This window comes from Limanda limanda, chromosome 19, assembly GCF_963576545.1.
Source record: "Limanda limanda chromosome 19, fLimLim1.1, whole genome shotgun sequence".
Lineage (NCBI taxonomy): Eukaryota > Metazoa > Chordata > Actinopteri > Pleuronectiformes > Pleuronectidae > Limanda > Limanda limanda.
This window is the reverse complement of record NC_083654.1, coordinates 8451683-8467743: the sequence shown is the minus strand read 5'-3', so window position 1 is coordinate 8467743 and position 16061 is coordinate 8451683. Positions and strand designations below refer to the sequence as shown.

At 44.9% G+C, this 16061-nt stretch overlaps 1 protein-coding gene across 1 annotated transcript in view; it reads left to right on the top strand.

Moving 5' to 3' along the window:
- Positions 1–16061, top strand: part of adgrb2 (adhesion G protein-coupled receptor B2) — a 152190-nt gene that overhangs the window by 130576 nt on the left and 5553 nt on the right. The window contains exons 29-32 of the mRNA XM_061092573.1: positions 1026–1198; positions 1740–2429; positions 4924–4959; positions 7741–7854. Coding sequence (XP_060948556.1) covers positions 1026–1198; positions 1740–2429; positions 4924–4959; positions 7741–7854 — 1013 coding nt within the window. The remainder of the gene's footprint in view (positions 1–1025; positions 1199–1739; positions 2430–4923; positions 4960–7740; positions 7855–16061) is intronic.

The window sequence follows — 16061 nt, the reverse complement described above, 5'->3', positions numbered from 1 at the left end:
TCACAATGAAAACAAAGTATTTTTACGCCTCTCAGTGAGATCCAATCACAAGGTGTCAGAGGAGACACATTCCTGACACATTTGAAAACCAAGTGTGAACACACGCACTCACACGGATCTCTGAGGACGGATGTCAACACCAGGTCTGAACAGGGCCTACATGAGAATGGTCTGTGTTCCATGCTTAGTCTAGAATTAGAACTTGGGTCCCACAGAGTAAATATTGTTTCCTCTGATGGTGACAGATTGAGCATGATGTCTGGCATGAACCTCTAGATGGTTTGATCGTGTGATTGTGATAGTATCTATTAGCTTTGTTCCAACATTGTGTCTCATCAGCATGTCATACTCTAGGTTAGTTGGAGTAGCTTTTCTAGAAATGTAGTGTATCTGTTTTTCCCTCGAGCAACATGCATGAAAGCTAACCCAAAGCCACTGTAAGTAGTTTAATGTTCAGTTTCAATTTTTTTTGTATGGTTTTTACCAAATGAATACACGGACATACATGAGCATTTAAGCACATAAACACAGATGGACTGCCACTGATAATGGAGTAATAAGTTGGTGCATGGGCGAGATATAGGACCGGACTCGGCAGCGAGGGAATTTGCCTCCATTTCATTTGAGGCACACAGCAGTTTGCACCGTGGCTCCTTTCTTCCGAGCTAATAAAAAATCCTGGCTCACCGGCAAATCTCGAGATGGAGCATCGACCTAAGGTCACGGTGTCAGAGACAAAACTCATATTAGTTACAGTGAAGCGTAAAAAGCCTGAAATGAGAATTGAAACTTTCATTTGGACGATGCGATCTGTCTCCAAGCTGCATCTACAAACTTCAACATCAGGACCTCATTTCTGTCTTTTATCTGTGTTTTGCCTACACCTCTTTGTCAACCCTGCTCTGTTGGTTGTAAATAATATCAACTCTCCTCCGTTCCTATTTTCCAATCCAATCCTTTCCCCCCCCCTTCTTTTACCCCACTCATAAACTCTTCTCCACTGCTCCTTTTTTCTTCCCACCCAGTCATTTTCAAGGAGGTCAACACCTGTAACCCAGCAACCATCACCGGGACCCTCTCCCGCATCTCTCTGGATGACGAGGACGATCCCAAGCTGGCAGCCCATCAGGAGGGCGGAGTCGGAGTCAACTTCAGCTCCCTCCCCGGGAACATTCCCCCTCCCAACATGATTGTACAGGTACAGGACTAAGGAAGTTTACGCTCTTCGATAATTGGGATGATCACTGAAGGGCCTGTAGTAGAAAATTAACTAAACATGGTTGACAAACTATTTTGAATTTGTATAAGTAAGTGTTTGAAGCCTTGTCAAGAGACTTTTATGACTTGTATTTACATACAACAAATGTTTGATAAGTTGAGCTATTTTATGGTCGGAACTGTTTATGACGTGAATACAGTGAGACCTTTTGCAACCTAATTATCCATCAAAGGAAGGAGTGTATGTCTTCTTATCACCTTAGGGAACACATGTGAATCAGCTGTTATGTTTATTTTCCTCCTCTTCCCCCACCTATGGAACCTGTCAGGATTGGCTCAGAGAGACAGCCCTATCCCCTGGTATAGAAGATCTGTGTATCTGACTGTCACTTTGTCTGTCCCAAACAAAACAATGAAGCAAACATTTTGATCAGATGAGATCAGAGACTATCTTATCTTCGCTGTCAGGCTGTTCAATGTGCAGTTGCTAAGCAGTTGATTTCTCGTTTTTTGCCCACCAGGTTCCGACACTAGGCGGCCTCAACGAGCTGAGCGAGACGCCCCTGAAGAAGGAGATGAACGTGGACCAGCAGAGGCAGCAGGGGCAGCAGCACAGCGGTGCTCAGATCTACCTGTGCACCGAGAGCGGCCTGGGCTGGGCGCGCCCGCCGGCGTCCTCCAACAACTCCCAGGATGGAAGCGCTGGGAGTGGAGGAAGTGGCGGAGGAGGAAGTGGCGGAGGAGGGGAGGGAGACTATATGGTCTTGCCTCGTCGGACGGTCAGTCTCAAGCCCCCAGCACTGGGCCTGGGGGGCGAGGATAAGCCTCTCAACATCGCGGTGGAAGACCCTCCCTTCCCGCCGCCTCCCTCTCCCCTGACCCTCCACCCGGCTGAGAGCGAGGCCTACCCGGTAGATTTTATCCCGTCCAGTGTGGGCGACATGAACATCACCATGAACCTCAATCGCTCCTATGGGACGATCAAAACCATGCCCCACGGGCACGCCCACATGATGGCGCCGGGTGGTCTCGTACACTCCCACGGAGGACACATGCACTCCCACGGGCATTCACTGCAGCTGAAGCAGGGCCACAGGCCTTCAGTCAGGCAGATTCTGACGGGGGGGTCAACGGTGGAGAGAACCAGGACCCTGCCACGGAACCTGGGCAGCACCAACGCCAACACCAGCCACTCGGCAGGATCCCTGGAGGTGGGTGAGAGATTGAGGGAGGAGGGAAGAGAAGGTTCCCAGTGGTGGTGGAGCTTCTCCTCTAATGTCCACCTGTCATCTGAGATCATGGGTTAAAGTTATGGATGTGGTGTCGTTATATAATGCACACTAGTGGATTCAGAGAAAGAGAGGAGACAGCAAGCTAGTGGGAGGAAGTGCTCTTTGAAAAAGGTGCATTTATTTATCTAGGTATTCTGTCTATGTCCGCACTTTAAACCCTTTTTATTATTTTAAACTGAAAAATTCAAACGAACATGATTTGCATTCAGTGTCTCTTAGCTAAAGAAATACGTTAACACAAGCTGATTTGCATCTTGAACAAGTCCAACAATTTCATCCAATCAAACATTTGTTTTTACCTCGGAAAACACCAACATTCTACTCTGGGCGACAGTGTCACGGATATGACTGTAAAAGGATGTGAGAAGAAGAATTCAGTTTGAATGTATTATATCCATATAATTACAGATTTTAATTACATTTTAACAATGTGTCAAACAGGCCATGATGCAGAAGTCTGCTATCACAACTGTTATTATTTTCCACCGAGCAGTATTACCTGCTGTTGACTGAGGCAGTGAGCGTCGAGAGGAGTTATCCTCATAATGACAGACAGCTTCGTGTGTGTGTGTGTGTGTGTGTGTGTGTGTGTGTGTGTGTGTGTGTGTGTGCGAGCGTGGCATGTGTGATACCCCCCCCCTAACCGTACAAGGTGGCATAGCAGATGGACTGAGACAAACAGGATCAGAGGAAATACTCCTGGTGAATGTCAGCCCACCTTAATTGTATAGCACAGACACACACACACACACACACACTGATGTGCCTACACACAAAAAAGAAGCAAACAAAAACTTGGGGCACACACATATTGAATCTTCCCCCGATGGCATCTTGCTGACTCACAAGGTTGATTAAAGAGATGGAAACGACACTTTCCCTGAAAAGTGCAGATGCTTAATTTAGGGCTGAGGACGTTAAGGACGAGTCATTAGAACTCATAAAAAATCTGTGTCAGAAGAGTATCGAGTGCACTCATGAATACCAAAAAAAAAAAAGGGATTTTTCTGCAGAGGAACCTGTGGAATGCAATTCACTGCGTTAATTTCACCCTGTTTGAATAGGCTTGATTTTGGAGATAGATATCAGAGCGTGCCTCTCAAGATTAGATCACAGCGGCGTTTTACTCCGCGACTCAAACATGGTGACGCATAATGGAGGGATCACGCAAATGTACTCCCGGTCTTCATCTCACTGTTGATTTTTAGTCACAGGCTTTCACGGGGCTAACAGGGCATATTATCCTTTTATCCTACTGTAGAAACCCAATACAGTGAGTGTTGAAACATAAATGAGTATCTTCTTACAACAAACTGTTGGTTCTAGAGATCAGATTATCATAAATTTCCCTAAATTCAATTCGTACATGCGACCTAATGAGAAACTAGTGTGTACGTTGCTGGGGATCTCTTTAAGCAGCATCAACTCCCAGGGTCCAGAGATTCCTGATGAATATTGTATTAGTGAGTTGATGACTCAATGTGTTATGTGTGTTCCCACCAAAACATGCAATATACTGGCACATGTATATGCATGTTGCATGTCTACCATAACATACAAGAAAAACTCAATCAAAGGAGATTCTCTAGGAAAGGTAAGGTTTCTCTGCAGGAGGGACGGTATATTTGCATTTCTTCTGTGCGTCGGCGAATCCACAAAGGGAAGAGGACGCCTGAGAGAGAAACGCACTTCTCTCTATCTGTTTGCATTCCTCTCTACCTTTTTAAAAGCCTGGCTGCCGTGGCATCAGATCAGCAAACTCTGCCCTTTCAAAGAGCGAATGCGGCTTTTAACTAACTGTCGAGAGCAGGCCCTTCTCTCTGCCAAATGCAAATCTGCCAGACAGCGAGTGCCAGATAGGGAAGTCGGAGATGGAATGTAATGCATTGCAATGTCAGGGCCAGATGAGCTGGAAATGTCTGCAGCTGTTAAATTGGCGGCGCGTGTGTGCTACTCACTAAAGCTGCAGGGGCGCATAAGAAGAGAGAGAGAGGTGGGGTCCAAACAAGATAAGAGGATTTAATCAGTTTCCCTTTTGATCAGAACAATCTCCAACACATTTTTGACAAATTCTCAGAAAGAAAACGGCGCAGGATGATTTACGCTCGGGTCGTAATGATTATATTTGAGACCGTGTGAGCCCGAGAAATGATCATTTCACTCTAATTCTGGGTTATTCCACTTCGCTAATCTTATTATGTTGCCGGAGACGGCAATAATTCGCTTTTTTGCTATGGCTGTTGCGAGGATATCTGTATCATGTTGCACATTAGCGCTCCTCTTGTTACCGAACATCGGCTGTGAGAGAGATCGACAGAGAGACTGTAGATAGAGACGTCTGAAGCTCAGCAGCAGTCGAGGGGTTGGTCATTGATGCTGTCTTCTCTCCCCCCTGCCCCCCCTCCTCTTCCAGAGGAAAAGAGTTCGGTACTCTGAGCTGGACTTTGAGGTAAGACCCCCCCCCCTGACCTCACCCCCCCTCCCCCTCCCCCTACATGTCATCAGCCTGCCTCTGCTTTCTTGTGCTTCTGCCAGGATTTGAATATAACACGTAGAGGAGCAAAAAGCACTGCTAAGCCCCCCCTCCCCTCCGCACCTGTGTCTCCCCCTATGCATTTAGAACGACGAGCTGTTTGAGAAACCACCCGACGTAGTATGCTGTTTCTCCAACGGTGCCCTCTAAAAACTGACCCTGCCCATTATCTGTCCCACTTAATTACTGTCAATTAGCATCGTGGAAGTAAAAAAAAAATCACGCTGACGTGTTAAATTAAACCAGACGATGCTGTCGTGTCTTTGTCAGGGGGTCCTGGTTGAAGAAACAGCAAAGTAGAGTGCTTTTTGTGTGTCTGTGTGAGTTCAAGTAGTTTAGTCCAAGGATCCACACGTCTGTGGCCGTAGTTGATTGGCTGGTTATATCTGTTGGAACGAGTTGGGTGGGCAGCGTGTGAGTGTGTTTGTATTAGAATGACCTGGGTGACCTGGGAATCTCCAGTCTCTGTTAACCCTGAGTTACCAAATTTACTGCACCACTCTTTGCACTGATGCTTTTTTTTTTTTGTGCAATTTTGATATTTCAACCATTTTAAAGACTGGACATTCACCTTCCACCATGCAGAGACTGTATGAAGTGCGTAAAGAGGGTATGAGTGGGGACAAGCTACTAACAGTGACTATGGCTGATCATTCTCCCTCTCTGGCAAATTCACTGGAGAGTCATAAGTGGCTGCTGCATGAGCAAAGAGGTTTGCTCTCCTGGAAATCATCTCTGTTCTCTTCAATTGACTATTGACTTTGGGAGAAAGTGGTTGACATTCATAAACCATAATCTAATGGAAGATAATCACCAGGTTTTTAGTTATTTCTCTTTAACTGAGTTTGCCCTTTTATACTTTCAGCAATTAACTGAAATGTTCTTTTAGCAGTTTTGAAATTAATTCAGAAAGCAATCGTGTCGGAAAATAATACTTACAAAACACTGATTAAATATTGCAGTGGCAAGACATACATGTTAAAAATAGAGCAGTGAGAAGAGCTGCTTTCAGACATGGACTGAACTTCAAACATTTTTTCAGAAAATTTCTGGATATAAAAATACTTGTGATTTCCTAACCCCAACCCTGAATGTACCGGAGATTTCAGTCTGGAAAGTTGGGTTTTGGACTTTTTACCAGAGTTCATATCTGAAAACAGCTTGTGTGTAAAATTGGTGGAGTGCCTCTTCAACTGAGCAGTCTTTCGTTTGGAGGTTATTCAAATCAACTACCTGAAGTCATAGTTTAATCAGATGACATTTTGAAATGCTTCGGTATGACATCAATACAAGGACGTGCCAAAGACAAGAAGGGAAGCAAAGTGCATCGCAGCGAAGGGAACTATCTTAGCTCAGCAGAGACAAGTGGCCACTCTGAAGATACCAGGGGCCGGGTGCTAACCGCAGTCCTGCTCTGTAAGTGTGCCGGGTGGGGGTGCTGGATTCTTGCCCCTTTGCCCGGGTCAGCCGTGCAATCTGCTTCGACAATTAGCTTCTGTCCAGCAGCTCCAGCACTGCCAGTTAGCACAGAGAGACAACAGCAGTGACACTGACTAAAGCCGTTCGCTATCACAGACTCAGAGATCTGGACTGTAGCTGCCATCGAGACGGACATATTCTGAACACAGGAAGGGCAGTTTTTTGCCAAATGTAAATTCAAGCAGGCGCTAGGGTAAACTCCAGTCCATCTGTTACACGTTTAATGAGTTAGACCAGGGGTTTTCAACAGGGGGTCCGCGAAATTCACTTTGATATTTCAACACATTTCCAGATTACTCTTGACTATCGTGAAAAATATCTAAAATAAGAAAAATGTCTAAAATAATATAAAGGTGATCATGACGTTAAACTTAAGTAGGCCTCAATTGTTCGTGTGATATTGTATGATTTTCATTTGTAACATATTCTGCATTACTTTTCATCTTCCCTCTTCAGTTGAAGCCCCAGTTTATGTTGATTGTTATTGATCACCGTTACTTTAACATTCTCTCAACATGTCAGCTACATGTCTGTGCATTTAAGTCATGAACGTTATATATTGATGAACATTTGGTGCTGAGATGCAGTACAACTACAAAATACATTTTAATTTTGTTTTCAATTCTTAAGCACTGAAAATCAACCGTTTTTGTTTTTTTTCACAAAGTTTTCTAGATTTGTTTGAGGTTTTTAAATAAAACCAACATGGAAAACCAAATGTTAAAACTTCTTTCTATCCACATGCACGCACGCACACACACACGTAGGCACATCAGTGGGCCGCGGATTACTTTCTAGTCAGAATGGTGGTCCCTGGGACAAAACCAGTTGAAAACCCCTGAGTTAGACAAAACCCTGAGCTAACGGGACCACCGGCTAGCAGGCACCGGTCTGCAACAATGGCATTCCTGTCGGTCATTTTCACCAAATTCTCACTCTCAGGACTCCTCTGCAGCGCTGCCAGTTGCCAAATTCCTAGAGACTGAGGAAATGGATGATGTATGAGCATGAGCCAGCAGTCGATCGATCTGTCGGCATCCCTCTCTAACCCCCCTCTTCCTGGCTGGCACCACTGCCGTCCCCTCAGCCTTTTACCCATTCTTCCCCCCCCCGCCTGCTCATACATTGGCCCGACCCTTCTTCCTTTTGCCATTTTTTTCGTTCCTTTTGCTTTCAATTTGGTTCATTTTTGCTGTCCCTTCCTGTCTTCCCTTCCAGAAAGTGATGCACACTCGCAAAAGACATTCTGAGCTGTACCATGAGCTCAACCACTCGTCCAAGTTCCACACCATAGACAGGTATAGCAGGGACGCAGCCATGTCCACATTCAAGGTAAGACCATTGCCCAAGAGAGGGCTTGGGAATTTGCTGTACCCGCGCACCCTCCACTCCCCCTCACACTCTGTCACTAAAACCCCTCCCCTGTTGACACTGAAAAAAAAAGTATTCTTCACTGAATGTGGCTGAATATCATCAGCACTATAGTGGCATTGCTTTCACTTTTAAATGCAGCTTTCAGGCCACCATAGCCATAAGAATTCTGAGCATAACTCCCAGTCATTTACAAACATGAGGTCCTTTTGAAAGCGGTTGAATTCATTACGGTGTCTTTTTTTCAGCCACACTGCGAAATGTGGAAACGTTGCTCTGAACAAGGGAGCTTGAATTTAATGTGAATACTGCATATATTTCATTTGCCATTTGAGTAATTCACTACCTATTATCACATCCGAGGACAATTGAACAATTTAACTCCTCGTAAATACAACTCTAAAGGCGCAGTCTATTTCTGCCTCCCTGCCGTATATCCAATTTTATGTCTCAGGGGAAACTGGCCTGAACTAAATTTTAATTCTCATTTTGGTTCCTTGATAAGCTGTTTGCTGATAATCAATCACAACCTGTTAACGAAATCGTAATTGTGCAATTTAAGAGCTGTGAAATCATTTCTCACCTCGGCATAATTGTCAGAAGGCGCTGCTGAAAAAACCCTGCCTCCTCTATGCCCACAAATGTTTTGTGTTTGCCTTTCACATTTGTTAATATTCTGTGTCATGGAAATCATTGTTTATGTACTGTGCCTGTTTTATCATGTATGTGTGTGTATGTGTGGCGTCTGAGTGGATTGTTACAGTGTGTGTGTATGTGTGTGTGTGTGTCTGTCAGTGGGGTGCTTGGGTGGGCACCTGTGCTCATGAGACTCAGAAGCATATTTGAATCATTAATACACCATTAGCAGCAGACGAAAGAGTCCCCCCCCTGCTCGGCACTGACCTTCAGAGGACCAGTTTCATGAAAAATTCAAATGCACATGCACACGCTCGCACTCCCCACGTCGGCAAAAGCTTCAGTGCGTGTAGCCACTGTGAGCTAGGCAGCCTTGATAGGTGTGCCTTCCCCTGGCATCGGCAGCATGCTGGTTCACATCTCATTTACACTGCCAGTGGAGGAACAGAAGCCAGGCTGAGATCTCTCATATTCCCCGTGCCAACACACATACTGTACATACACACACACATACACACAAACACGCTGCCAGTTCCAAGAATAGATAGCATAACATAAGATAGCAACATTGTGTGGTAGTGGTACTTACTTTTTAAATAACCATTACTTGCTCAATTTTCAACCGTCAGAGATGTAGATATGACACTGCATACTTATGAATAATTATATTATGTCTAAAAAATTGAATAATTTATGCAGTGTCATAACTACATCTCTGACGTTTATAACAAACCAGACCGGTTAAAAATCGGTTGAAAATTGAGCAAGTTATGGTTATTTACCACTACCAACACAATGTTATGGGTGAGTGAGCTGCCTCTAGCAAGATGGCCGCCATGTGCGGACGTTCGACTCCGTTGGCCGGCAACGCAGACGAGACATCTATCTTTATATATATCTATTTTGCCAAGTTCCAGACCTGGTCTTTTCCTTTTACTCCTTATTTGCTCAACGTCTTGATCAAGATTTTCAAAAAGCATTGACCGACTCCCCGTTCATTAATGCCGAGCAAATATGTCACGGAGGGGGAAGACAAATGGCAGGCTGCTAGCAATGGCACGAGCCCCATATTAGAAAGTCAGCGGTCCTGAACAGTCGCGGAGTGCTAATGTTCCTCGGAGGGAGCTCAGGTGCTTTTTGAGATTAAGGCCCAACGCAAAAGAAATGAAAGGCCAGCCGCAAATAACAGAGAGGCTGTGTTTGAGCTAATTAAGAGAAAGTTGAAGCCACATTTCCTCTGGATTAGTGACGTCACTGGAAGTTATGAAACGAAAGGGCAGCAAATATACGGCCGACTCTTCCAAATCCCCCGTGTTGGAAGTGAGCAGGCCGTTCACTTAACTGTGAATAATTACATGGATAATGCTATCAGTGTCAGGCCTTTGACGGGAGCCAGAAAGAGTTCAGCTCGGCTGTTGTCAACATCTCACTTTGAGAGTCACCCCCAGACATGGACATGCTGACTATACAGTAATTATGGAGATGAGAAGGGTGTGTGTGTGGGTGTGCGTGTCTGTACACTTGCATATTAGACTGCCTAGTGCCTATGTATGTGACTGCATATCTGTGTGCGTGTGTGTGGTTGCAGGCATGAGTGCGTTTGTCCACTTGTCTGTTTTTGTTTGCGTTTGAAGTCCTTGTGCGTCTTTGAAGCACATAAACTGTGTTTAGGAGACAATTACTGCCTGAGTAATGACATAATTGTTTCATAATAACTTTAATAACCTCCCTGCCATGCCATGTGACAGAGACTGACAGTGATTTTAACATATATTACACCAGTGCCACATTTTAATAGCAAACATAATTGCATTTCACCAGGATATCTTCTCATGGATGAATACCCAAAGTACTGTGGAAGCTGATATACACCCTCAACTTCGTATGGCCAATTGACTGAGTCGCTTAAGGACAGGCGCTAGGGAGCATCTTAACCTTTTAAACTATGAAGACGCTTGGCCTATTCCTGGCAATACTTCTATAAGGACGAATCTCCCCCCCTGCCGCCCTTACCTACACAATGATGAACCGTCAATCTCTAAAACTCATTAACCTCGCTGACTTGTGCAGGCCTCTCCCTCCTTTAAAGTGCCTAAACAGTGTTTTAACCCACAACTAACCACCCTGTGACCTATTCTCACCCCCCGGGGCGGGTGTTCGTCCACCACAGGTCCCCCCTCCCCCTCCGCCGAGGCACAACATCGAGCCATCGCTAGTACGCAGAGCGTCCCTCGTTTACAAAGAGAGTCAACGTAAGGCGTGCTAAACCCCCACATAAAAACGGTGCAGTAGAGCCCCCCTCCTATAACTCCCTCTAAACAGGCCGATGAGTTGATGTGCTACATGTCAGTGTACGTGTCCAGTACTTTGCCACTGTTTGTTCTGCAGCTCTGTCGGTCAGTATCGCAGTAATGTACATTTCACATGGAACAGAAAGTTGGTTCAACGCCTCCTGCAAACACGGATTGTGCGATTGTAACAAGCCACAGCTGACCTGTCAAGCTTCCACGTGTTAAATGCTACTCTGTATCCTCAATGACTTAAAAGGCTAATTGTGTACTGAGCATTACAGCGGCAAGGATTACATCATTAATTTGTGGGTGCACATTAGGGTGTAAGTTAAAAAGGCCACTAACACAGTCCCTGTGTAGTTTGTTTTCTACTTTCTGGAAACAAATGGAGGCCATTGTCCTTTTCCTTATTGGATTGGATAAAGTTTACACTCGAAGCCAACCCAACAAACGCTGCCTGAGATAGAATTACATTTAACAAACACCACAAATACAAAATAACAGGGTAACATCGAATAACAGTTCTTACATCTCTCCCAATATAAACTAATGCCAGGACTGAGACAAAGCCTGTATGGATCCTGGAACCTGCAGCCTAAGTGTCTTCCTGTACAGTATCTACTTATGTAGGTGAAGTCAGTGCAAGACGATTTTCCTGAGATCCCCATTTTGAAACAAGTCATCTAAAAAACATCGAAGTCAGCCCAAGACAGCGATTTAAATCACATCACTATGCTAATGTTACCTTGCTCCGGCTGAATTGATGGTTACCCACAAGATTTGAAACCGATTTCGTTTAGCTCCCTTTGAAATCAAGCAGGAAATGTAAATCTGCTGCTGCCATCATCGAAGTGCAAATGTACCGTGCGAGAACGGAAAGCTTGACAGGTTTAGCAACAGTAACTCAAGGGGATGGGCCTTAGCCAATGGTTGGTTCAGAGTCGGGTACTTTTGGCTTGACTAGCACCTACTGTACCTGCAACGCCAGACACTGGCTATTTAAAGACTCTATGTACAACTGCATTAACACAAACAGTGTCAAACTACACGTTTAGTCCATGTAGCTGCTCATCTACTTCCTGTCACGGCTGTTTCATAGTGAAGTGACTGTATTTGATGAGCCTTAATGGTAGGTGTGGTGGTGTAAAAGTTTGTGCCCCTTCTGCTTCAGCATTCATGCAATGGATGCTAGTTACCGACCCTCCATCAACGACTTTACAAATTCATATCGAAACATCCAACCGGGAATCACTGAAACCAGACAGATGGATTTGTAAGGTGGTTTGATGCATCTTCTTTGATTTAGCTTCCATTATGAAAAATCCCGAGGGATTTTTTGTCTAGTTGTTGTTGTTTACACGAGCAGTGCGTCCGTTTCAGTGCCTGAGTTGGATCTTGCGACGTAAACACCCTAACCAAGTGATAAATGTGTTCATTAAGACAATGAGTCATCCAAACCAATTTATAATCACCTCATAAACCATGATATTCCGTCCATAAAAGAGCTCATTGGCACTGAAAAGGGCCAAAACACAATGCACTTTGTTTGGTTGCTGATGAGAGACTTGTGACTTATGGGGTCAGAAGAGACCTGATCCATTTTTTACGTCTGTGGAAAGGTAGGATATCAGTGTTGGGGAGATGAGTGAATACCAGAAAATGTACCACTTATTTTTTCTTTCTCACATCCAATCTTCTGTGTCAGTGCAGTGGGCTTGAAATGGTCTTGAGCAGTGCATGTGCCATCAGAATCCACATACTTCACTCTCTTGATTTCATGCTTTCTGTGTCTTTCCTCTTTTCTCCATACCACCCCCCTCACACACTTCTTAACCCTACGTTGCCCAGTAACCACAATACTAATCCCAACATCTGCTGAACCACTGTAAATTGCAGAGTGATAACTCAAGGTGACGCTGAATAAATGGAAACGAATTGGAAAGACATGACCGGAAAGATGGGGGATGCAGACACTATATCTTAAGACTTCCCATTAACCTCAATGTTGAAAATCACCTTGTCTGCCTTTGCTATCAGGTAGCTGAAGCTAGCGGAGAGAGTCCTGTGTAAATGCACATGCTACCCTGTAATTATTCAATAACATACAGTATGCATGACCTTTAAATTATACTGACCAATAAGACTAACTGTTGAACTATGGCTAAATAAGGTCCCTTGTGAGCTGTGACACCAATTTAAATCTCCGCTGGTTTCCAGATCTATTTATATAATTTGTTGACTTCTGTACTTACATTATCCAAAATGTTATCTACAAGGTAACGTTTGAATTAAACTGCTTTATCCATCTGTACTATAACTTCTGGGGCAGATGGCTTATTACAAAGCAATAACACTGCGAGTCAGTTAGCTAGTTGGCTGTTCCTTCTTCTGTTTGATTTGGTCACTCATGATTCTTCGTTACCGTTTGTTGCGTAAGGTGGATACAACTTTTGTACATTACCTCATCTGTAAACATGATCTGCGCTTCACAATGACATCAACTATTGTTATTATTGTAACAGAGAGACCCCTAGTGGCTGAAGTAACACACGATTACAGAATATCAGTATTTCTGAATTGTACTGACTAGATTGCAGGCTTCACATTACTGCCAATGCCAAGAACTAAATCAAACGCTGCCCGGTTTTAAGTGCAGTGCATATTCTGGCAGGGGCCATATGGCCAGCAGAGGAACCGGAGTCCATTTTCATTGTGCCTCCCCTAATGGAGACACGGTACAGATGGAGTCAGTGGGGTTACTGGAAGACAGAGTGGATGCAGTGCAGGATGTTGCAGCATTAGTGTCTGCGCTCAAATTTAGCTTTTTGGTCTTTGTCAATGTGGAACAAGCCTGTTGTTTTCTATCCTCTCCACAGGGTTCAGAAGGTCATAACACAAATTAGCATGCAGTGCCCAATGATGCAGTGTTGTGGCTCTCAGTGTGTGGGATGGACTCAGCGTGTGTGTGTGTGTGTGTGTGTGCACTGCATAATGGCCTGGCTGATGCATTTTTTAGCTCTCAAATGGGATATATATTTCCATCCCATCGCCCGCTCTCCTCTGCTGTGTTCTTGATGAAATGAAGTGTGCTCGGCTTCTCTCCGCAGAAAGACAGTGAGGGGTTTGCGACGAACGCAGTGGGACGGAGACAAAGACAAAGGAAACAAGTGTGCGGTACTTTGTGTTGTGATTCAGCCCCGTGCTGGATCGGGGGGGGGCGGGGACTTTCCAAACATGAGCGATGTATTTGCAATTCAAAACTAAATGGCTGAGGGCGCGTGTGTGAATCCCGCGATGAAATCGATGGTCAATTCAGAAACGTATATGCAAAATGAGTTGTGGTATTTTCTCCATCAGCCCGCCCGATAAAGGAGAGGCGCAACCCGGGGTGCTCTCTTTATGCTTCCGCAGTCGACATTAGTGTCTGTTATTGACTTTCCAACAATGTTTTCGGGCCACTGAGGGGAAATTTAGCCAAGGTAATGTGTGTGTTTTGAGCGTTTCTCATGTAAAATGGAGATGTATAATTTCAAATGACAAAGACCCAGTTTTTGTTGATTCACTGAGGGCAATTTCCCGGCACTTACAAACCCCGTAGGTCTTGATAGTCAATTTAGCAGCATTAAGCTGAGGGGCTTCAATTACACATTCCAGCAATAAAGCAAGTTCTCCCCATTTCTACCTCTTCATATCTCATTCCCCCCCTCCATTCATCCTCCCGGCTTGACATTTTCCCTCTCTCGCTGTCTCCCTCATCTTCCCGTTTCTCCCTCTAAAGCCAGCCCCTCGGTGGCACGTTTGAGGCATTAATTGAATAATTAATTCCTCTCATTAGCTTGTTTTTAATTATTTCCTTGCCCGCCATCCCTGTGCCAAGTATAAACTCATCAACTGTTTTCATCCTTCCACATAAATTGCCCGTGAAAACTGAGGGCTGGCGGAGTGGAGCTTCTGCACACTGGCTCTATCAGTGGCTCCTAATGAGGGGACGGTTAGCCCAGGCGGAACAAGCCTAACACTGCCTTCATGCACCAAGAGGCACAATACTAATTTAGCTCATTTAGTGTCCTTGCGCCAATTAAAGGGAGGTGAAAGGGGCCAAATTCGCTCGCTGGAACTGTTTTCTCTATAGGAGCAGTGGCCTTGGACTGCGCCGCGCCGCACAGGCCCAGACAGCAGCGAACCAGGCCCGTGTGTTTGATTGCTCGTTTGTTTGCAATGTGTTGCACTAATGGAATTTATTTGCCCTACATTCTCCAGATTTGGCTCCTCTGAATGGGGCCTTATTACTTGTGACACAGATTCCTTCCCGGCTAAGGGGGTAAATGGTGCTAAAGACCGCTATGCCCACTTAGTTTATTTTTGTTCCCGCTAATAAATGATCTCTGGTGCTGAATTGGCAATCTGAGTTCTATCGGTATCTCCATGATACAATGAAAGAAGCAAACAAAAACACGTAGAGACGTTGACATACTCCGGTTCTGGTTCAATGACTCTTAAGCCCACTGACAGCTGCACAATCACAGTCAAGTTCTGGTATCCACTCAGTCTCCTTCTGCATTTTTGGATGTTACATTCATGTCCTTCATGTATAAATGTGCTTTAAGTTTCTCCCACGTGGGCCTTACACTCGCTGTATGTCTTTCTTTTGGTCCCGCTGCTGCATTTTATTGATTTCTGATTTTTATTTTCATTTTTTCTTGTTTTTTTTGTTGTTTACTGTCCTCTGTTGGCTGATCGGGCCTTGTGTTGCATGTTTGTTGTCTCAGTATGAATGTAGCCAGACACTCAGCAGAACCATGGGCATCCAAGTCAACAAAGGTAACGTTAACCCACTCACCCACAGCCATCCGTCCCCCAAACCCCCCCCCACCCCATCATTCACAGACAGCCAATCAAAACATTACTTCCATTACTTCTGAGTGGCCTCATCCACCAGCACTGTCGCAGAGGCATTTCCAACGCTCCTTAATGTTTGTGTGCTATCTTTGTGCTGTTTCCTACTTCCCCACTGAATCCCTACAAGCTGTTTTCCTCAATTTAGCTTTGTCGGTAGCTCGTAGCGTCTCCTCACAGAATGCAGTGTAGCCTGTCTGTCACTTCTAAAGTTGGAGCGATTGGGGCATAACACTTCCAACTGCCGACTGTCACCCGTTTTACTAGTGATGGACAGACGATGTATTCAGGGGGTCTTGTGGTGCTTGCAGCCGCGTCACCTTTATTTCCTCCTGCTGTGCCTGG